General features: G+C 35.4%; 1 protein-coding gene across 4 annotated transcripts in view; it reads right to left on the bottom strand.

The window, feature by feature from the left end:
* Positions 1–25,048, bottom strand: part of LOC113230332 (protein lin-10-like) — a 135,599-nt gene that overhangs the window by 19,719 nt on the left and 90,832 nt on the right. For 2 of the 4 annotated variants that reach the window (XM_026464216.1, XM_026464217.1), the window contains exons 7-16: positions 24,263–24,618; positions 23,129–23,290; positions 21,996–22,145; positions 20,774–20,966; positions 18,523–18,635; positions 15,005–15,104; positions 11,973–12,120; positions 11,153–11,217; positions 9,689–9,768; positions 719–844 (exon numbers count right to left, since the gene is read on the bottom strand). In XM_026464216.1, the coding sequence (XP_026320001.1) occupies positions 719–844; positions 9,689–9,768; positions 11,153–11,217; positions 11,973–12,120; positions 15,005–15,104; positions 18,523–18,635; positions 20,774–20,966; positions 21,996–22,145; positions 23,129–23,290; positions 24,263–24,618 (1,493 nt within the window). The remainder of the gene's footprint in view (positions 1–718; positions 845–9,688; positions 9,769–11,152; positions 11,218–11,972; positions 12,121–15,004; positions 15,105–18,522; positions 18,636–20,773; positions 20,967–21,995; positions 22,146–23,128; positions 23,291–24,262; positions 24,619–25,048) is intronic. The other 2 variants (XM_026464218.1, XM_026464219.1) reach the window with 2 other exon arrangements.

Below are 25,048 nucleotides of genomic sequence, written 5' to 3'. Positions count from 1 at the left end.
CACAATGTTAATATAATTATAATTATTATGTTTTATTAGTATTAGGTTACGATTAATTAGCCTGCATGATTAGTGATTACATACTCACCACTGCATGAAAATTACATAAAAAGTATAAGTAAGTGATTATCACTAATATCAGGTTTCTTACCACGGTATGACTTCTTTTTATTTTCCTAATGTTTCGGAACGGTTGCACGCTCCATGGTCACGGATTGACTGGACGGCGACAGATGACAGCTTTAAGAGCAGACATATCTGTCTACACTCTTGCGCTGTCGACGACTACCTTCATCGCGATTTGTTGTGGCGTTACCATTGTCACTCACTTTTTTCACACAAACCAAATAAAAAGAAAAGAAAAGAAAAAGAAGTCTTACCGTGGTAAGAAACCTGATATTAGTGATAATCATTTAGTGAATAACCACGAAAGTCTTAAAATCTATATAGTATAAGAAGATTTAAACTCTGATAATAAAAACAGAAATGAAAAGATTATTTAATCGCGTTTATTCCCGTTCAAAGTCATACAGCTACATAAAACGCTTCTTTTGTACGGATAATCATTATGTACTAATTAGCGAAAGAAAGAATTTTATTAAGAAGTTATTTTCTGTTGAAACTAGAGTACAGTGCTGTTTTGAAGGCTTATATTCTAGAAAAAAAAAAATTCTGTAAGTGAAATTGCATTTGAACAAAAATAACATTGTATACGTACCTTCCCATTGTGCAACGTATCTTCATCGCGTGCGTCGCTTGCGTCCAGTGTGAGCGGTGGGGAGCGCGCCGCTCCCGACGAACTGCCCGCCGGCATTACCGTACGCGATTTCGGTTTACGCCAACCCTGAATGTGATTTTTTTACATAATTATCAAAAGACAAGTGCAATGTGATGACGCATTTTGTGTAACATTTATGCAATTTTTCTCTTTTGTAACTTAACTCTTAAAGAATCCCGAGGCAACTTAGTCAAAACTAGATATCCTAAAAACACGCGGAAAAAAAAATAGAAATACGGCGATGTTTGTATTAGCACCTAAACTATTTAATAAATTATTTGACTTTTTTATGATACGAAGTGACGGGACCAGCAACTCGTGCGCCTGGTAACAAGCGACACGCTATTCAGAGCTTTATATCGCAAAGATCTGAGTGGCACTGCCACTGCACCCGACACACTGAGACATAAGTTGACAAGTCCCACGTGCCTGTAATTTCACCAGCACCCTTACCCTTCAAAACCGGAACGCAATAATCCTCACATTACTGCTTGGCGGCAAAAATTGGTAAATCGGCAAGTACTTCCTCGTACCTTGTACGAACTCTTCGACAAGGAGCTCTACTGCTACTAACGTTGCAAAAATTAAATTTTAGACAACGTAAAATGAAATTTTGATTAAATCCTAATTGTCATTGTGTGTCTTCATACTATTAAATTGACTTTAATAGCATGCTATATCAAAAGTAACTTGTAAAGAAATGTTCGCATGCCGTCATGATAAAATGTACGATCTAACATAATTAATATGTTATGAGATAAATAAAATCTATATATAATAACACCTTTGTAGTGATCTACATTTTTCAGCGAATAAATGTCCTGAACGCTTGCATTCTGTAATCAAATTTGTGTAATGAAAATGACGGATTTTTGTAACTACGCATGCGGAGCGTTCATAATTGAAACAAAAGTAAAAGGAAAAGATTGTCATCAAAATTGAGTACAAAAAACTTCATGAAAATTACTGATGAACTGCATTCGTCTTAATTTCTTTTTATAAATAACACGTTTAAGAATGGTTACACACGGTGACTATTGTAACATATTTGGCTCTTATGTAATATATTCGTTAGTTGTTTTTATTAATTTATTTTAACATATCGTTAAAGTATTTATTTATACCGAAAAAAAATCACGCCAGTAAATGTTTAAATGGAGCTTGTAGTCGATAAAAATTGCTATAGCGTTGTAAGAAGACTGATAAATTCAACTATTTGCAAGCTTCGCCTCTATAATAGAGTACAATCGAGAATAAATCATGCACTTTAGACCGTTATTATCGTATGCAGCATAAAATTAAAACGAAAGCTTAGGTGTCCAGCTCGACGTGCTCTTGAAAATGTACAACTTTTAAATAGTCCTTCGATTGAGTATTATATACAATGTTTGACATTTTTCACACTATTATGTGATGGTATTGTTTTAGTAGCCAGAGTAGCTTCATGTGACAGAGTTCGTCCAGGGAAGTATTGCCACCTTAGGTACCTATTTCTGCCGCTGCCGCCAAAGCAGTAATGTGAGCATTACGGCGTTTCGGTTGGGGGGGGGGGGGATGACATTACAGGTACACTGGAATTGTTACACACTGCAACTGTTATGGATAGGCGTGTCGCTTACCACCAGACGCACGATTCGTTCATCTCGTTACATGTTACAATAAAAAATAAAACTGTGTGTGTGTATGGATAGTATACATGAATATGGAATGTAATGTAACGTATTAACCGACAGAAACGCGAAAATTAAAATTTAAATAACAAATTATAGCTTGCTGTCTCGTCAAAGTAAGTCATTTGAAACCTCCCAGTATTTAAAAAAAATATATATGATTTGAATCCAGCCTGATCTTTTTATTAATAATGTAATTTTTTTTGTATAATGTTAAAAACAGTTGACATAAACTAATTGACCAAACCACGAAAAAAATCGTTAGACGCCATTCGCCAAACTATGATCATATTCGTTGACACGAAATTGCTTATCAGTATCCTATCCTTGTTAATACACATGTTTATTCTACGCACCGAAGCACAAGATGTTTTCTACTAAGTTATTTATGTTAAATATAAGTCGCGTAATTTAATACCATTCTTGTTTCTTTAGGCACCCAGTATTAGTGCACTAGAACTCGTACGAAGGTATAATTAACCACTTGTTCTAATTAAATTGCCCTTTGTTAACCTACGCATTATTACAATGAGCCTCTGTTATATCAACATCAAATAGTAGACAGAGTAGACATAACACATGTACTGCTTGAGTATAATTATTCACATTAAGAACAAGTTTTGTTTCTTTCTTTAGTTCGTAGTTTAATCAATATACAGACAGGAAGTAAGAAATAGGTAACAACCACACTGATAGCAAACTAGTTATATAAAAAAAGAAACTTGGAATACGCGAAAAAGAATGATGGGTAAATTTCTATGAAATTTGGGCGCAAAACCTACAGTGATGTAACTAGAACTGGGATTCGATATTATGATCATATTTTCAATAGCAATACTATCAATATCAACTTCACGAGGGTCGTTTTATTGTTAAATGAATATTAATATTCTTTATTTGCAAGTTTCATTGTTATATAACAGGTGTTCTTATGCTAATGGCATTTGACATGTAACACCCCGTGTACCCAATAATCCTCTACATTATTAAAATAAAATTAGCACCCCTATGTTGTGGATATTCCCAGGATTCGCATGAACCGTTTCGCTTCCAAATTTATGTGGCGAGCGGCTAGAGAGTGGAATACCCTACCTGCGGACTTGTTCCTCGAACGCTATAACTTGGACCTTTTGAAGGTGTGAGTGAATAGGCATTATTTAGGTGAGCTTGCTACATCGCTAACCTCATCATCACTTTCCATCAGGTGAGATGGAGGTCAAACGCGCACTTATTTTAGGGCAATGTATACGCTTCTATAACAAGATTACGGTTGATATACAAAATTTGCCTTTCACGAGGTTTAAAACTATAGTGAAACAAAAACTTTATACTAAAGGTTATTATACAATTTCTGCGTACTTGGATGACAAAAATCCGTGGTAGTACCCGTTTAGCTCATGGAGGTAGTCTCGATCTCTGTTTCAATTAAAAATAAATATATATCGTAAATGTTGAATGTGTACAAATGTTATTTACAAAGAGCAACCCCTAGAGAACCCCTAGAGTTTCTTGCTCATTCTTCTCAGGGGAATCTGCCTCACGAATGAGCGGTAGAGTTTAACCATTGTGACGATTTCAAGTGTAATAATGCTTACCTATGAAACAAAGTTTTTTTTTTAATTTGAATTTATAAAAAAAACCCTTTTACGTATTTTTGATACACTTATTGTGATACAATATTCTGTCAACATGTCAATCTTTTATGATTACTCGCGGTTTAATAGATACGTGACTATAAGTTTATAAAAACTTTTTCCGCAATTTAAGTGCGGTGATATTTATGTATGTATTATTTATGCCCTCGTAAATGATATACGGAGAGACGAATGGCTCATGTCGACTTAACCTGAATAACCATCAGAAACGACACGAGCACAGGTTCTTAAATTAATTGACACCCATTGTATTGTTATGTATTAATAATAAGCTACGTTGCGGATTGTCATTAGTAATTCATTAAGTTTTTGAATTACATAAGTTGTTTTTGTCGCAATAAGCTTTCTTTTTAACCGACTTCCAAAACGATGAGGTTCTCAATTCAACTGCATGTTTTTTTTTGTATGTATGTTACGCGATAATTCCGGTAACTTGTCAACAGATTGTAATGATTCGTTTTTTTATTGGAAACAGGATACCTCAGACGTGGTCCCATTTAAATTTGAAGAAAATATTCCACCTTATGGCTCAACTCACACTAGCGCAGTCAAAGCGTCGCGACGCGTCATGTTTTTCGCTTATAGCATATTCATCTCTATTTTCCCATAATTAAGGTACAAATTTGTGTTATGCAAATATGGAGTCGCGCGCCAACGCTTGGTTGCAGTCAGGCGGCTTCACGCGTCGACGCGCGTTACTTGAGCGCAGTGAGGCGTCAGACGCCGACCACACTGATCCAGGTGTACTAATCCACAGTGATTCAGGCGCACTAATCCACAGTGATCCAGGTGCACTAATGCGGGTGTCGTCGCGCGTCGCCAGGCGTTGTAGTTGAAAAACAGGTCGCGACGCTTCGACTCTGCGCCAATGTAAGTCGAGCCTTAAGGGTGGCAAACTAGGGGATGAATGACTTGCTTTGACAAGTGACGGGATGATTAAGTCGTGCGCCTGGTGGTAAACGACACGCCTGTCCATAACAGTTATAGTGACACTCAGAGCTTTAAATCCCCTGCCAAGCCACTGCCAGCGATACCGCGCGCGCGGACTCAGCTGCTGCCAGAAATTGTAATTAACTATATTAATAATTGTAATTTTTTAAGTTTTTATTGAATGTTACGATGTTTCACCATAACAAACAATTATTTTTAGTTCGTTATAAGTATTAATACAAAGATAGAACATTAGAAAAAAAATCCTTCGAACCAACGTTTTCTATAAACCGATGACGACTCACAAATGGCTCTAAGGCAAAAAAGTCGTTAAAAACCATTGGTGGTTATATATATATGTATGTAAAAAGATCTTCTGCAACAAGCACATAGAGAAATTTTTAAGGTCCGTTGGTTCGTTCCGTGGTTTTATTGGCATACCGTCTGGCACGGCTTGCTAGAAGACGCTGGTTCGAAACCTATATATCAAGGATTTTTTTTCTTAGTGTTCTTAGTCTTCTTAGCGATCTTTGTATATTTGTTATTGTTTATATTAGTGTCGATCAAAATTATCCTTTGATAATGCATCTTAAATTGTAACATTATGGCGTCGATTAAATAAAATAAGCTATTCTATTAAATACAATAGTAAAATATGATCGAACCCATTTGCTTATATTAAACACAATCTCATTAATTTTAATATTATGTTAATCTATTTTTTATTTACCAACCTCTTCATTTCTCGAATTTTCTTTGGTATCCTCAATTTCAGAAGTTGCATCACTCTCAATATTTTTAGATACAGAACTTTCTCCATAATTATCATTCTCTACATTTTCACACGTTGGCATATTAGATTCAGACTTACTGCAACTACTTTCTATCTCAACAACTTTAGGTTCAGAACTTTCTCTATAATTATTATTATCAGTGTCGTTCTCTAGATTTTCACAAGTTGGCGCTTTAGATTCAGACTTATTGCAACTATTTTCAATCTCAACAACTTTAGGTAACGAACTTTCTCTATAATTATTATTATCAGTGTCATTCCTTACATTTTCACACTTTGGCACATAAGATTCAGCCTCATTGCAACTATTTTTATTATTTAGAGCTTCTTTTTGAATTTGACTACAATTATCCTCAACACTTAAAGTTTTCTCAGTAATGTTCGACGTATCATGAAATTGATTATTTTCATTGTCTTTGGATAAAGATTGAAATCTTGAGTCGTGATGGTCATTTGTTTTAACATTTACTTCCTCCGCACTGCATTCAACATAAACTTTGCCAATGTTTACGTCCGCTACATTATCGATGTTGTTAAGACTATCAATAGAACTATTACTTATTGATGAGGTTGGTGTTAAACATGGCTCCTTTTCTTCTACACTCATTTTGGAAACATTTATTTATTATTTTAACTTTTATTTTATTTTATTTTAATTATTTTATTTAATTTTTAAAATGAATTGCTGTGTAATAAGGTAGTATCAGTATTGTATTATTTTTTTAATTATAATGATATTATGTTCACACTAGCAACACTTGCCACAATAAAAATTAAAATTTTCCGCTTAAACAAAGCACATCGACGAAAATTACGCATTTTAGCTACACTCAATTCCGGCCCTAAAGAGCCACATACAGTGACTTTTATGAATAAATTGGGTACATTTAAGCCTGTTTATCGGCAACGTGGGACGAATGCTACTGTACGTCAATACACGATATCGCGATAAGCTATCAGACGTCGTAACCGCGCGGTTCGTGGGTGTAGTGACCGAATACTGACTGGCTACAATGCATGGTGAGTAAACAGATGGTCGTCCAAAGAGTAAGCAAAATTATTGGACTTGAATTTGTACCTATTGACTACGCAATCGAAAAGATTATTTCTGTAGGTGAGAGGTAAGGAATCTTAAATTCATATTTTGGAATTTAGATGTTTTGAAAATCATTAAGATCTATCGTCATTTGTTTTTATTTGATATATTTAATTTAACATTAATTTTTTTTTGTTAATTTTAAATGTCCAATTAAGAGCCTCGTTCTCTTTAAAACGCTCTGTAGTAAAAATTACTATTTGGCACTCAAGGTTCTTCACCTCTCACTTACAGATTTATTTTAATTTTATGTTAATTTATCCTTTTAGATCAGGTATGTTCTTAACCATTGCGGCTTATAGTTGACGATCAGGGAGGGCTATATATTCCACAGCCCTATTTGACATGTTTGTTTTATTATTAATTTGACTTTCTTTTTTTTTCCTTGTACTATAATCAAGTAGTCTATTATATAAACAGTATTCGAGATAAAAATATGAATTCTAAAAAAGAATGTGTCTTGTTAGTTTTTGTTACTAATAAAAACTAAACAACGAAATGACCTTGAAAGACGTAACATGGTGATTTTCATGTTAGTTTTCTCTGCCTAGTTTCTGTGGCAATTTTTATTATTTAAATATTCTAGAATATTACCATGAAGTATTTTATTTAATATTCGAGTGTAATATTTCACGCTAATATATTCGAATACGTCATTAATGAAAATCGACACCGAAATCAAGTAGAGACAACTAATGTGAAAATTACCCAACAGATTTATTGCATCCGAGCGAACTAATAATCAAAGGTAGAAATAAAAGTTACGTAATTTACTAATGCTATGTCCGCGTATAATGGGAGTGCAAGGTCAGCTACGACTTGCGCTAGATGTTCATTTAGAGCGCGCTCGCTCTGCGGCCGCGCCGATTGCGTCATTTCCCATACTGACTATAACCATAAATCCTTGTGTTCGAAGTTTTAAAATTGCGTGTGTATATATATATATATATTATATATATAATTTTATTATTGTTATTCTGTGCTACACACTGGCCGTAAAATAAATTGTAAAATTATATACATATTATTTAAAAAGTAACAACTGGAATGTGTTTAAATTGTTTCCTTAATCTGAGCTATTTCGTTCACAACTTTGTTTAACCCAGACAAGTAGATTCATTGTTTATATTGCGCATGTGCGTAGAACAGAAATAGAGCTATAACATCGAGACCTATTTTATTTATAGCGTATTGAATAATTATAAAAGAATTTATAAAGCTTTTGTTTTGTGCAACCATTTACAGTTAAATGCTAAAATATGTTACTATCGATTTCAAATCTTTATCAAAGATTATTATGGTCAAAGAAATAAAACGGGAATAAAGTACTCGTATATCTAGATCAGTAGCTTAGGTAACGCTCGCTGTATATAAATACATGATGTTCCTAACTATATGTGCCAGCCTTTATTATATCAATTTTTGCAACTTGTTAATATTGTTCTTAAAATAAATACCATATAAATCGAATACGGTAACTAAATATTAATCTTTTATATATTAATTATTAGAACTTCACATTCTACATGAAACGTAAAAGTATTGTTAAATACAGGTAGTATAATATTCTGTGTTACAACGCCTATACGTATAATACAGACTATGTTTAAGTTCAAGTAATAAACATATGTATAGTGCATAATACCTGCCTCTTAAATACCGCAATGATTACAAATAATGGCACCAAACAAAATACTCGTATTTTTACTTTTAATTACAAAACTTTTATTATCGTGGAAATATTAAAAGGAGTGCTAAAAAGGTTGAGTTATGATAACAATGTTCTTATAAATCACAGGCTACATATACCATTATAATATGGCCACATAATAATCGAAAACAAAAGACGATTGAAGCCATCCTTTTTAAACTAAACGTTGGTAACTGGGGCCGGAGTTGCTCTATATACTAATATATCCATGAGTATAGATTATTATTGTTATTTTTGAAGCAAAAAATGTTAACAGACGTAAGATCTAAAGACCCACAAACCAGGGGATCCTAGTTTGGTAGCTAGACACAACTTTTTTTTTACAGAGCCCCGCAGGAAGGAGGAAAACCATGTGTCACTGGTGCCATGGACACGCATAGACAACTACAAATTACATTCAAACCCACGAGAGAAGTAAAAATCGGCCATACAAATATTTCTCACGGCCCGGGAATCGAACCCGGTACCTCTGCGTTCAATCACGGAGGCAGGTAATTTAAAATCACAATTCTTGGCGCGTTCCCATTATGTCGTGGCGAGAGACAGTCGTGCAGTTTAAAACGTCGTGGCTTGTATATTTAAATGAAGTTGTTTACATAATATAGTACAACACGACTAACTGTCGTTCACGACTTGACGACAGACTGTTAAGACGATGGGAAGAGCTAGAACGACTATCGTCTGACGATAAACAAAACCTTACGACATAATGGGAACGCGCTCTAACAGTAAATCTAGGGTCGGCGGACTAAAGCACATAAGTGAAAAATCCAACATCATTCATTTAAATTAATACATCTACCGGCTAAAGCACATAAGTCAAATTCATTTGTTACTCCATAAATTTGGAACTTTATTCCAGGTGTCTTTTTCAAATTTATAATTCTCTTTGCACCTTCTAACACTATAAACAATGCGAAAAAATATATAATTATATATTAGCAAATGAAGCACTTTTTTGACTTATGTGCTTTAGTCCGCCAAGCCTAGAAATAAGGCTCAATGTAAATAGGTGTTACACACACCAAATAAATAAAAAAAAGAAAAAAACTTACCTTGTCATCGAAAAACCCTTGGTCGTCAGTCCTCTGCTGGCCGAGCAGTCTATCAGTCTCTAGGTCTGTGTCCGCTTCGTCTGAAATTCGTAATGAAATAATGTTTTAGTTATGCAGAATTGTTCCTGAAACTAATAAGGACTACTCAGGACTCAATAGCTAGGAAAGGCTTGCTTTCTCATTAGAAACCTGCCCACAAAAGGTTTTTGAAATTCGAACTTGACGACTGTCGATGAAAAAAAAAGATAATGACACGTTCAACTACACGATTTTTCGAACATTAGTATATTTATGAATAAGTATATTTATGTAACATAAATCCGTTAGTATATTTTATTCTTATTACTGTTGACATTAAGTTGACAATGATAACTAATTGTGTTTATTAAATTATTTTAATTCGTCGAAAAACGAAAATATTTTCAATAATCACTTAATCACATAAAATAAAATTACAAGCAAGAATAAAAATTGAATATGTGTAATTTCAGAACGCATCCGAAGACAAACTTTTTCATATAATCATTGACTTACAATTATATGGACGTCGGATCCGCGCTAAAAAGTGTCCGAACTTATAGGGCGTTAAAATCGTATACAGAGCGTCATTCACGCTTTAGTCTTCGTTTGTGCGACTGACAGCGAAGCAAGCAAAATTAGACAGTACTGCGATGACATTGCAATTTAAATTCAACGTATTAGCTTTTTCATATTCCTTTACATGTCACTACGTTTAAATACTTTTTTTTGACTGTTGTTGGTTGACTTGGGACATATATTTCGTAGTTTTTGTATTAGACCCGTCGTCCATTTATTTGTAAGTCAATGTATATAATTATAAGAACTGATGTTTTATAGTTCAACTGTTTTTCTTTCATCTACCATTTTCCTCGCTATAGTGAGGTGAAAAGTTGTTTTGCGTCTCATGCCTTGAAACCCTCGCTACGCTCAGGAGTCTATTTTTGAACCACTCGCTTTGCTTGTGGTTCAATCTTAGCTTCCTTCGCTTGTTCAGGTTTCAAGACAAGCACGCGCGTCAAACAACAACTTTGCAGCCGTGCATAACAAATAACTATTCTGCGTGAACAACATTTCCATAGCTTACGATTTAAAAAAATTACTGATCACCATCGTGAAGTATTCACTGTTAATTCTTCTTTTTTAATTAGCGACATTTTTATTATTTATTTTTTATTATTATTATATATTTGTTTTATTATTTATTTGTTGAGCATTGGCAATAGAGCCATCAGCTTAAACAAGTAACTAATTAAGAATTTGTGAAGAAGCTGTAACAACAAAAGCCCGCCGTTTTCCCCAAAAGACGCGTCACTCTTTTGTTTATTACGTTTCGCTTTGCATAGACAATAAGTATAGACAATAAGTCAGAAAGAAGCGAATTGTATAAAAATGAGCAATATTTACGTTAGTATGTAAATAAGTTACTATTGTGCATTTCTTTACCTTCATCCCCACTCGCTTGTTTGATATCCACAGATTCTGTACTTTGACCTGATGACGGCCTTTTCCTGTAAAATGAAAATGTAAAGTTGGTTTTTCTGATATTTTCTGTAGAAAGAATTTTGTTTTATGATACCAAGTGACGGGACGAACAAGTCGTCCGCCTGTTGTTAAGCGACACGCCTGTCCACTGCAGTTACAGTGCCACTCAGAACTTTAATACATAAAGATCTGAGGGGCACTGCCACCACGCCCGTCACCCTAAAATATAAGTTGACAAATTCCATGTGCCTGTAATTTCATTATGTCACCAGCACCCTTACCCTTCAAACACTCGTTCACACAGAGCTCTAATGCTCAAACAATATAAAGCTACTAATCTTAGTAGGTCGAGTGACACAGTGTACAGGGTTAAGTGCACGTCAAACTTGACACTTAAGACTTAAATCCAATTCTATGCCGCTTACGATAAGAACGGTCCAAAGTACAAAGTGTCAAGCAAGTCGTACACAATCCAAATGATTCCAATTTTAGATTCAAAATTCCATTTATTTGCCACACACACACGCACACACTCACACACGCACATGCACGCACGCATGCGCGCGCGCGCGCACACACACATACACACACACACACACAAACATAAAACATACAAATGAAAAATGTAACATAAATAGTAACTAAAAATACAAAACTATATCTGTGGTCACAGAAGCAACGGTCTCACGTTTGCGTAACAAGTAATTTATGAAATAAAATTAGCACATACCATTGTGTGTGGAGTGTGGTGGTAACCTTCAGGAACATAAAGCACACTAACCTAGGAGGATAAACATCGTCGTGATGCGGCACGTGGGGAGGGTGGTGGTGGTGCGGCGTGTGTGCGGGGGGCGCGGCCGGCGTAGGCTCGGCGGGCGGTCGGTGCGGCGCGGGCGCCGGCGGCGGCGGAGGCACGGAGCTGCATGCCGCTGGAGCAATATCACATATGTTTAACACAACGTCGGTGTTTCGTAGACAGGGCGAAAGCGCCATTTTTGTTTTAGTTTTTCACGACTGTTTTAAAATATTTACGAAAACTTAAAATTAAATATAACCAAAATTCGAATTGAAAAAAGTTTCAAAAATTTGAAAACAGTCGTGAAAAACCAAAGCAAAAAATGGCGCCTTCGCCCTGTTTACAAAACACCGACGACAATAAAACTCAACACAGTCGACAATCTGCTACTGAACTGCCATATCACAACTGTACTCACAATCAATCCGTTTAGCCTTTACTCTTTACACACAACGTATTCACGGACGATATTATATTATAGAAAATTGCAGGCTATGACTATTTATTTCTGAGTGTATTGGAACTCGTCTTGATTTGATTTTTATCCCGAAGCAATTAAGTATAACTTCATATACACACAGTTTTCAGGAGTAACACTCGCGTTGATATTTCATATCAGTTAATGTAGATGATTTGATTTATACAGTATACAGTGATGTAAATGATTTTACACAGTATACCTTCCGATTCCATGATCTAATGCTATCGTATAGTCAGTCATTCAAAACCTCATCGCGGGCTTGGTGGTAAAACCAGTTACTTGAAAAATTTGAAATTTTAAGTATACGATTAATTGAATAAGGTGCCCTGTTTATTATGTTTGAAAATGATTAAAAATGAAGATATTTATCAGGTGACGTCTGAAAACCAGCAAATTCCTGAGGCTTTTCTTATATGAGACGCAAAAGGTAGTTTAGTAGCAGTAGAGCTCCTTGTGAAAGAGTTGGTCAAGGGAAGTACTGCCTCCTTACTTATTTCTTTAGAATACGTTTATTTGCCAGAATACAGTAATGATAAAGGTCTTAAATAAAATAAGATTGTATACAACCTGCAAGCAGATGTGCAAATATTAATTACATGTTCGGTTTCTACTGTTAATTGCTCTTCAAATTAATGTAAATTTGTATTTGAAAATTCTAAGTATTCTTTATTACTATAGAAGCAATGTGTCAAAAGCCATTTTGTCAATTGTAATTTAAAGGTATGTCCCTGTAACAATTTAATTTCATTTGGCTAATTGTTGAAAATAATTATACACATATCCCTAATGTACCTACATACATGCATGGCAAAGGCAGTATATGTTTAGTTTTTTGAACAACGGCTTACAGCTGTTGTCGAACCACGCACCGCAGATCGCCCGAACATTATCTACGACTACTGAATATAAAAAATAAAATAGTAATAATAATAATAAATAAATAAAATATCGTAGTATCACAGTAATTGTACAATGCTAGGTGTATTGAAATTGAACGTGGAATTGATTCCATGTTCGATTTTTAACACCGCGAACTATTGATATCGTTTATTTGAATGTATTGTTTCACAGCGCTGTAATTCACTTCGTTGAGCTTCTTAAAATAATTAATAACTCTGAGGTTCCGAAGTATTGAATGTTTTGCAATATTTACTTTATTGAATATCATAATGTTTTTATTACAATTATATTCATATATTTTTTGTGTAAATACTCTATAGTTTGTTGTTATTATTAATACAAAAATCGAACAAACAGAAACAGAAAAATTCCGTCGATCCGGCTGGATTCTAACCAGCGACTTTTTTGCCAAACCGGGGCTAATAAGATCTCCAATGATTTCTCACGTTTTTTAAATGACTCCATAAGTAGGGTGAGGTTATCAATTCTACTGTATTCTTTCGTGTGTATGTACTTGTAGACCGTTTCGGTGATTATTTTTTAGTTAGAAAGGGGGTACTTCGGTTAGTGGTCCATACAAATTTTAAGAAAATAGTCTACCTCTAAAGGTGGCAAATTAGGGGTTGAATCCGGTTTATTGGATTTAACTCATTTTCCGTCGCCGATTTCAATAAAACTTGGCAAATAGATGTAATTCCACAAATTTTTGAGGTAGGTTTATAAAAAAAATAATGTAAAGTAGGCGCAAACCAGATGATCGTAGTCGCCCAGGACTAATCCAATAATTCGGAATATTAAACACCTATCTATTAATATTTTTTTCACCTCACTAGCTCCGAAAGGCTTTCTTTTTTATTACAAAGCGGCACGCATAAGCGTTTTTTGCACGCTAGCGGGGAAAAGGTGTTTGAAATTCGAACTTGACGATGGACAGTGGTGCATCTAACTTTTTCTTTCGATGAAAAACAAAGATAATGCACTTTCAATTAAGCGATTTCTCGTACATTACTTATTTATTTAACATAAATCCGTTGGTATATTTTATTCTTATTATTGTTGACATTAAGTTGCTACATTACATTAAGTTTATTAAATTATTTCAATTTGTTGAAGAACTAAAATAATTTCAATACTCACTTAATCACACAAAATACAAGTACGAGCAAGAATAAAAGATTGTGGAGGTGTAAATTCAGAACGCATCCGAAGATAAACTTTTTCTTTTTATTAAAAAAGGTTTTACAGTTCAACTGTTTTTCTTTCATCTACCATTTCTCTCGCTATAATGAGGTGAAAAGTTGCATGTTTCGTTCGGCAGCAAAGTTGTTTTGCGTTTCGTGCTTTGAAACCGTCGCTACGCTCAGGAATCTATATTTGAATCTAAGGGTCGTATTCTAGAACACTACTCAATGCTTAAGTCAGGACTTGAGTAAGATTCAAAGCACTAGAAATCATACTCAAGTCCCTGCCGTTAGGGTCGTATTTCCAGTGCTTGTGTTGCCAGTGCAATCCTGACTTGAGCATTGAATAAAGTTCTAGAATACGACCCTTAGTTTCCTTCGCTTGCTCAGGTTTCAATACAAGCACTGGCGTAAACAATAACTTTGCAGCCTTGCATAACAAATACTTTACTTACCCAGTGGATCCAGGGAATGTAAATCAGCGTCCGACAATACGTGAGGATCTGCGCTCGTCCCGTTCTCTATGATTTCTTCAATTATTACCGACGTGTGTGCCTGAAAATTATTTTACGCGAAGATTATTTTACACATATTATGTATGACTTGTAGGTCATAAAAATTGAAATGTTAATTAGCTACTAATATTGTTTTATTCCTTCCGACTTATTTGCTCGATTTCATTTCAATAACTATATACACTCCACAGAAGTGTCTAGCTAGGAATCAAGCACGTTTTTGATGATTACTGAAAACCTTTTTATAATTTGAATTTGAAAATTAAATTGACCAAAACAAAACCCATTGGTGTTAAAAAATTTATTAAAAAAAAACCTGATTTTCAATAATTTACAAAATCGATTCCTATACACTTTTGATGTGTGTATTCCGATTTGGCAAGACTTGTATTGCATTTGATTGGCTGTTGTATCGGATGTGTCACGTTTAGAGGCTCGCGATTGGTTGATATAAAAAACTAAAGTCTGTTCCAATCCATTATGCCAGAAAAGTAAATAAACCGGTTTGGTGAAAATTGTAAAGCAATCACTCAATAAATGGAATAAGTAACACTTACATGTATATGTTGAACATTTCGACTTGATATCTCACCACTTAGAATAATAACGCATAGAATGATAGTTTCATATCAAACGAACTGTCACAAGTGAGGCAAAAACCAAATTCATGTAGGCGTAAGCAACTTGTAACTACGGTCGTCGGCACGCACACAAATATACAAATAATGATGCCATGGAATAACATTTCCCTCAAAAGTGGGGAAATTGTATCTTGCTTAACTCATCATTAAGTTAAAGGTGCCTACAGATTTGCCCGACATTGTCGATCAGGTGCCTACAGATGTGCTCGGTTTTGTCGATGAAAAACGAATATAGCACTTATTTGTAAATCCAAGATGGCGGACACGATTTTTCAAAATATGCTATATGGGTATCCTTTTCGAGGTATTTGGGGATGCTCATTACGAATATGGCACTCATTTCTAAATCCAAGATGGCGGACACGAGTTTTGAAATAAATGCAATATGGGTATCATTTTCGAGGTACTTGGGGGTGCTCATGACGAATATGGCACTCATTTTTACATCCAAGATGGCGGGCACGATTTTTCAAAAAAATGCAATATGGGTATCATTTTCGAGGTACTTGGGGGTGCTCATTACGAATATGGCACTCATTTCTAAATCCAAGATGGCGGGCACGATTTTTTCAAAAAAATGCAATATGGGTATCATTTTCGAGGTATTTGGGGATGCTCATTACGAATATGGCACTTATTTCTAAATCCAAGATGGCGGACACGAGTTTTCAAATAAATGCAATATGGGTATCATTTTCGAGGTACTTGGGCGTGCTCATTACGAATATGGCACTCATTTGTAAATCCAAGATGGCGGGCACGATTTTTTCAAAAAAATGCTATGTGGGTATCATTTTCGAGGTATTTGGGAATGCTCAATGTGAATATGGCACTATTTGTAAATCCAAGATGGCGGGCACGATTTTTCAAATAATGGCAAGTTGGGTATCGTTTTCGAGGTATTTGGGGGTGCTCATTACGAATATTGCTTTTGTTTGAACTGTCGTGTTTGCCATCTTGGATTTAGAAATGAGTCCCATATTTGTATTGAACATTCCCAAACATCTCGAAAACGATACCCAACTTGCCATTATTCGAAAAATGGCGCCCGCCATCTTGGATTTAGAAATAAGTGCCATATTCGAAACCTAAAACCGAAAATGCCATAAGCAAACATTAAAGAAAATAACTGTTAAAATAGATTAAAAAATCGCTTAAGAATGCTCCCCTTTTAAGAAAATAAAATATTTTAATATAAAATATTTCGCTTGAGTTACGAAAAGAAAGACATATAATAAGCTATCAAAGTTGTACTGGTGGTGCCAACACTATAGTAGAAACAAATATATACTGTAAATTTGTTGCAATATGTGCTCCAATTCAAATAAAATTAATATAAATAATTATTCAATAAAGCATGAACGCAGAGCCGTTAAAAGTATTATAAAATAATTAAGTGTCCCAATCACTTACAGGAGTTAACGAAAACATTTAATGTTTATTCGAGTAAATATTAGTTCAAAATGCGCAAATAAATCGAAATTACAGGCACCACTAAAATTTACGTAATATAATTATTTTGATACAGAATAGCAAAATGGGGAGAAAAAAAATTCGTTTCTTTGCAACACTTTCGTATCTTGTGGCCGCGAAATTATTTTTCTGTTTTAGTGAATATTTACATAAAAATATGAGTTGAAACGCATTACTTACTTGTGGAATGCGATGTTAGTGTCTATTTTGTTTGTCTGTTGTATTTTTACACCCATTTACCGCACATTTCGTCATTTTTAGCAAAAAATTTTGGAGCTGTTCGCGGTGCAATATGACCTTGAGCACTAACAGCCCGCGCGCTCCTGGGACGCGTTTGGAACCCTCTAACTTGCCTCACTTAGCGTGTGCGGGCTAGGTTTCTATGCGTTATTATTCTAAGTCTCACCACTTTTTCCAGCAATGTTCATTTGAATAACATATTAAAATCATATCTTATTAATATTAAATATATTATTAAAATAACACATCTTATTTGAAACATGTGAGTTCAAAAGTGAGGTTATTTCACAAATATAGATTTGTGAATAGTCTATAGTTACATAGGGCTGTTTTTGGTTTGTTTTTATAGGTTATGTAAGAAAAAATTCTAATCTCATGTAATATCATCACTCAGTATTTAATCACATTTTTTTATAGTAATCAGCAGCGAAATCTCAAAACTTATTTTATTATGGAAAACCCAATTATGCCAACGTATTCAATTGAACAGATTCATTCAATGAATTAATCGATTTGTGGCAGTACAGTTAGTTGGCCATCACAAAACTATCTATGGTCGGGTCAATGATCTGTTTGTTTACTTTTCTCGTACAATAGATTGGAACAGACTATACCAATCGGGGAACTTGATTTTTCCTTGTAAGGAGTCATGGAGTTTTTAAACTAGTTGCGAAGTTCTATGAGGAGAAACGAAGAGTGTCGGAAATTGGAGAAACAGAAAATAATGCATTGAATCTCTGAGGTCCCGAGTTCGATCCCCGGTCGGGTCTCGGGGTCTGGGTGTTTGTGGTACCGTCGTTGTTTTCGATTTCCATAACGCATCCCTCTTGGAAGAATGGCATAAGTGAAGTTCTCAAATTCTTGTAACTCTGTCGACAATATTAGTCGATAATTACAAATTGAAGATGAAAGGGGTTATATTTTTCTGTATCTAATGGAGCAATAAACATTTTTTGAGGGGCACGATAACACAAGTTGGGATAATACATATGTTATGGGATAATAAATGGGAGACAAAACATTTTGGGATTGGAGCAACGCATGTGATGTGGTAAACTTCAAATGAAATGTATTTAGAAATAATTATATAAATATTAAACAAACCTGCAATGACAGCATTTGATTGTTATTGTCTGTATCAGAAGCATGGCCCGACGAAAGCCCGTCTTCCACTATCGGCAAATGTGTTACTACAACTCTATTCGAGTCCATTTGACCTGAAAAGAATCATTATTATCATTAGCCTAAAAAAAAAAGAAACATTGAAGTCTTATTTTTTGTTCAGATGACCACGATGGCCCTATGATTTGCATTGTGGGCACTGGATAAGGAGATCCCGGGCTCGATTCCTGGTAGGAATTTTGGGAAAATAACGGTTTGACTGTACGAAAGGGAACGACGGAAAATTTTTTAAAAGTTTTTTGTTTTATACTGTTTTTAGAGTTTGTTTCGGATAGTTATGTTCTTATTAATTTTTCTCCGCAGGCCAGGCAAGGTATACAATATAAAACAAAATTTAAAAGTTTTCTGTCCAGTTTTCATGGTGCCTTTTTTCTTACCCTCTGACCAAATTGACATTTCTAAATTGTTTCTGGTCTAGGTGTTCTGAGTCCCTAGACGGAGGAATTCCCTAGTTTGACACCTAGAGGTAATAGGCATGGTTCACTGACACAATATTATTATTACATTTGCTTATTAAGCCAAGTTTATGTGGATATGGCCCCGTCGTTTTGCGCGGGGGAGTCCGTCAGGGTTGGAAGACTCAGTGCGATGATAGGGCAAATTGCCAGTTATTTAAAACAATTTACCGGTTATTAGTCAGATTGACGATTACTGAATGGATTTTTCGTTGGACCGAATAAGGCTTTGCCTAGTATCTAGTTCAAATAGAACATCATGGATTGAGTAAGTATAGTCGAATATTACATAACACATAATATTATGGCGAACGTGGCCAAACACAATTTTTTCAGTTCTTCATGAAAGTCATTAAAATTAGTAAATATTTATTAATTATTTCCTTTATGGCGGCCCTAGACTTGTGCCAGTATCAGCTTTATAAGAATAATATAAAAATTATGGCGATCATTGCCAGTGTCAGTGACTAAAGTTTCAAAACTTTTATCCGTAAATATTTACATTTTTTCCATCCTCTAAGATTTACGTCCATTTTCATAATGTCAAAACTTAAATGTCAGTAATCTAATTTCACAATATATTTTTTTTAATTTACATTAAAAAAAGACTGAATTATAAGAATTAATCCTATTTCATTTAATATTGTAAAAAATATCTCGAAATTGAAAACCAAGGAGAAAAAATGTATGAAAATGTTAAAATTTAAACCAACAAAGCTTTGCAATAGTATATACCACTACTTTTTTGTAAATCGTTATAGACTGCTGAAAATATAACCAGTAAAAAATATAATCAGTAAAAAAACAAAGACTCAAAATTTAAAACAGAAGACAATTTTTCCACAAAAATCTACAGTACCGTTAGTGTTTTGAGTACCGTCGTACACTTCTGAAAATATAACACTAATACTGGCACCATATAAGGCTAAATCGCTATCCACGACAAGAATAAGATCCGTCAATATGTACCTTGATTTATTTATTTACTCATTCATTTACATTATAAACTTACAGCTAAATAGCCAACACGCTTACATGTCAACAGACAATTATAAATATATTTAATTACGGTATTACTAAACTATTCTAATTCTAAAAATTTACAACTCTCCCTACATATATATTCAACGCTATTAACGAATATGTCAATGTGAACACACTGAGTGAGTATGTCCCCGGTCAGGCGTATAGCGCGAACGGTAGGCGTATTTGCGGCGTGTACCGTACATACGAGTGACGGGCTTGGAGCCGCAGCCGGCGGCGCGAGCCATCGCACCTTCATCACCCCAAGGTATACGCGTGGGCACCGGCAGATCAATCTTAGACATTATGTCAATATCCACCTTGTGATGAAACGCGAATATACATATATTGAGCCAGAAGAAACATCCTTCGCCTACGAGACAAAGTGTCTAAGTCCACAATGCTCGCAACAAACTGAGAAGGATAATATCCGTACTTATAATACCCGCTTGTTAGTCGTGGGCAACGTTTACGAGTGTAAGTAATGACTTTGCAATTCGATCTGTAAAATGGCATACGACTAGCTAAACTCCACTCTGACACCGCATCAATGTCAGCTTGCAATGCAAATTGATACACTGCCGTTTGTAGAAATATTAATAATATTAAGAAAGGTATTCATGTATATAAATAAATTTTGAAAACGTTAATAGTTTTGTTATTGACTCTCTTAATTATAAAATTTTGATTCTTACCTTTCATTTCGGAGAGCTCATTTTCCATGAGTATGAGCGAGAGGTCGGAGCCGGTGTCGCTGGTGTCAGGCGACAGCGCGAACGGTCCTCGTTGAACGTCACGACGCGCAGGCGCTGGTGATGCCGAGCCACTCCACGCTGCGCCCACACTTAGCTCTGATACGTTTGGTTCAGGATATTGTTCGCGTTGTTGCTAAAAGATAGAAGTAGAGATTATGATACGCTGTACACATAAGTACAACATCCGAAAAGCGTCATCTGCTAATTGCTACTAAGAAATTAACAACTACGTACCCGAAGGAATTATTTAAAAGAACATGGGGCGAATAATCAATAAAGTTTTATCACACGGTCCACTTCGAGCAGAGACGTTACAGAAAGTGATACACTTCGCATGAGTTGGCCATAAGCCAAAGAAATCGAGTACTAATTTTCAGATATGCCCTATAAACATACGTAATGTTTTGTTCAAAAAATGTACCTAAAGATAATCACCGATTGCTTTCATGAATAATCCAATAGAAATAAACAAAGCTAAATGTATTTTTGAGCACATCACACGGCGCGGGTTAGGTTAGTTCAACGAACAGATGGTGACAATCTAGCATATCGCATACGAAACCAAATACTGTCCTAACTACAAATTGTTGAATTGAGTGGACACGATTTATGAAAAAAAAAAATCGAATGAAACCTGTATAAATATATTCTCGTTTCTAAATTGATAATTAAGTATTATGTTTAAATAAAAACAATCCATTATTCGCAAAAAGACCCATACAGTGTTTTTTTTATTATTTGAAATTGTGTTATCAAGAAGTGTTAGGTATGAATGTGGTCCCATGGCCACGGCTGACTGGAGTCCTGTAAAAGGCCCTAAATGTTGGTTTGTTTGAAAAAACAAATACACGATTTAGATCCGAAAAAATTGTTTTTTTTTTTAAGTTTGATTCAATTTCAAGGTAAAAGTCTTTTCGTATCTCACAGTAGGGCCCCATGCTATGCTACGCTACGAAGGCTATGCATATGCTTGTCCCTCACTAATCACACTAAACAACACGAAAGCTTTATGTCCATGTAATAAAAGTAAAAAAAAACGGATGTCCGAGCGGAAGCGAAACGCTTTAATGCGAACGCGTAATACTATGTCGAGTCAATGGGTATGGTGAATTCTTTAGCCTGCAAGCTTTCAAGTTATGGCAATAGCAGATTTAATTAGTACCTGTAGCCCCAAGAAGTTAGTATGATTATGCGCAGTATGTGGTGAGTCTAGCGTGTCGGTGACGTGCGGCCACTCAGACTCGCTGCCTCCCTCAAGGCCGTTCTCTGATGGACAGTCCTGCGTCTGTCTTCTCAGCTCGTAGTCAAGGTCCTGCAATTTATTAGTAGGCATGCTGGTAACGCAAATGAAATACAGGGAAATAAAAAGCTCCGATTTTTTCTTACTACTTATTATTTATATTAATCATACTTGACTTCGTTTAATAATGCTTTTTTTATTATAGTTCGGGATGCGTGGAAGGACGATACGGCATGAGTTATGTCACGACGGGCGGCAGCGGTGCAGCGACACTCGCATTATCGACAGCCACAGACGACCCGTTTGTGTATTCGCAAACCGATAGATTGAGACGGCGAATATATCAACCCTGTTATAATACAGTCCCATAACGACCCTAACAAACATTATGTAGTTATTAGGGAGTCACCACACTTATCGACACGGAGTCGCATTAAGCCGGTCAGAAAAAAAAAGTGTAATTACACTTTTTTGAGCTAAAATCATGTACGTTTCGCGTTGGCGATCCGAGCGGAAGCGAAACGCGAGACGTCTTTTTCAGTCTTATTGCATGAACATAAGGATTTTTTTACCGACTTGTTGCGATTCCGTTTGAATAAATGTGACGAGTCCTTTATTATTAGTAACAATTTATCTTACCTAATCTTAAATAATTATCTTCATACTATTACTACAAGGAATGTATATAGTTCATAAATATACATTCTTGTTTTAATTTCTTGTTATAAATCTATTTGCTTACTTAATTGTTCTTATTCTCTAAGTGTGCCTTCAAATTAGATGCTTTAATCATTTTTAGTTCACTAATAGTGCTGCAAAAGTGGCGTGTGTCACGACAGTGGTGCTGCAACTGCGCTTCTACATAGTGTATAAAAATTAGTAATGGCGCGACAGCAGCGCCACAGTGGCGTCACTAAGGCGCTTCAATAAGTCTCATTTGAAGGCGCCCTTACTGTATTTGAGTTAGCCTGACACCAATAAGTGTAAGTGTAAGAGTAGGCATAAGTGTAGGTATTTCCATTTTGCGATCTTGTTGATGTAATTTTTTACCGTACCTGGAAATTAACAATTTCATCGTTGCTGTTCATCTGCTGGCCCGTAGCGGGACATCGAAAGAACTCTTCCAGAACCTTCCTCGTCTCTGAGAACTCGTACAAGTAGTCGAACGCTGCCGAGCTCGGCGGAGGCGAGGCGTGTCTGCTCTCTGTTACCACTCGCTAGACAGAAAACATCAGTAACAGTAAAAATCCAGTTTACTGTTACACAATAATAAAGCAGTTGTGTCAAAGATGATTCTATATGATATTCGTAAAGGCTGCCATGTACAGACGATTCCACGTCTCGATTGATCGTCACGATAATCGTATCGATCCATCACTACTCCCTTGGCGTTCAAATTATTCGTTAACGAAATTAACATATACTATCGATTCATCGTTTCAATCAGTCTGAAACAACGGAGCGGGAAGACGAATCGTCCCGTATATGGGGGCCATAAACACTATAAACAGTCTGTTGTTTTTAATTTTTTTTCTGGAAGGAAAAGGCAAAAATTTAAAACCATACAGCCAAGCCTTGGTGAATTTCTCTTGATCAGACGTTATTATCTATATCAATTTAATCTTAGATACCACTCATCATACAAACGCCTCGAGAGCAAACAATAAAGCATTATTGATAATTGAGGCAATCAGAGCAAAAGTGGTGTAACCCACATTTAATTTTTTTCTACAATATTACTTTGGAGAGAGGGGAGGGAGGCCTTTGCGCAGCAGTGGGACAGTATAGGCTCATAATAATAACATTACTTTAAATGATAATAAAGTACATTATTATTTTATATTTGGAATATTGTCTCATATAAAAAATGTTTAATTATTACATTTTTATGTCATAAAAAACATGCTCTCTCAGATCTCGGGTGTGATTCCCGAGCCGGTAGAAATAGTTTTATGGCCTACATTTATTATTCTCGTGGTTTGGGTGTAATTTGTTTGGTCTATGTGTGTGTCCATTACACCCGTGATACAGGGTTTCCCTAGTGCGAGGCTACGAGTGTGTGCGTTATTATTATTTAAAGTAATATTGTAGAAAATAAATAATGTAGGTTACATAACTTCTGCGCTGAGAGCCTCAATTTAATCACTCTACAGAGATGATATTGAAGTTGTACTGAAGTAGGAGCTAACCTGTGGAAATCCAGGCCTTGGAGATCTAGTGGTAGTCTTTTGCGGACCCACTCCGTATCTCCTCGGCGAGCCCTCATACTCAGCGATGGGCAGTTCGCCTATCACCCTGGTCACCCTGCTCTTGTCCTCATCCCCCGATATCCACACTCCCGACGGGCTTCCCTCACTTAACCTCGCATCCTCTCTAGACGGAGTCGATTCACTCCCTCCGTCACAACTCAGTTCACTCTTATTGTTCATCAAATCACTATCACAATTTTTAATATTGTCTAAAGTTCTCTTTACACTCATGTCTATCTCATTGTCACTAGCTTCAGGGTCCATCCTCAGACCTAGGGACATAGAATTCAATATCACTGAAAATAAAAAAGAGAGAACAAAAAATATCAATAACAATGGTTAATAGGATGAACAAAATATAACATAAGCAGTAAAGTTGGTTGGAGCTACAACTACCCAAAACACTGTACAAGAAAAAGTCAATGTCAAATAATCATTTATTTCATAGGTAAAATTTTTATACTTGAAAACGTCATTTTTTAAGCTACTCGTTCACTACGCTGGCCTCCCTGAGAAGAACGTACAAGAAACTTTAGGGATTGCTTTTTTTCAAATTCAAATTCAAATTCAAAATAATCTTTACTTCATAGGTAAGCATTATTACACTTGAAATCGTCACAATGGTTAAACTCTACCGCTCATTTGTAAGGCAGATTCCCCTGAGAAGAATGAGCAAGAAACTCTAGGGGTTGCTCGTTGTAAATAACATTTACAATATTTTTTTTT

The sequence above is a fragment of the Hyposmocoma kahamanoa genome, unplaced genomic scaffold (genome assembly GCF_003589595.1).
Source record: "Hyposmocoma kahamanoa isolate Upper Pololo Valley unplaced genomic scaffold, ASM358959v1 63, whole genome shotgun sequence".
Lineage (NCBI taxonomy): Eukaryota > Metazoa > Arthropoda > Insecta > Lepidoptera > Cosmopterigidae > Hyposmocoma > Hyposmocoma kahamanoa.
This window is presented reverse-complemented; position numbering and strand designations above follow the sequence as displayed.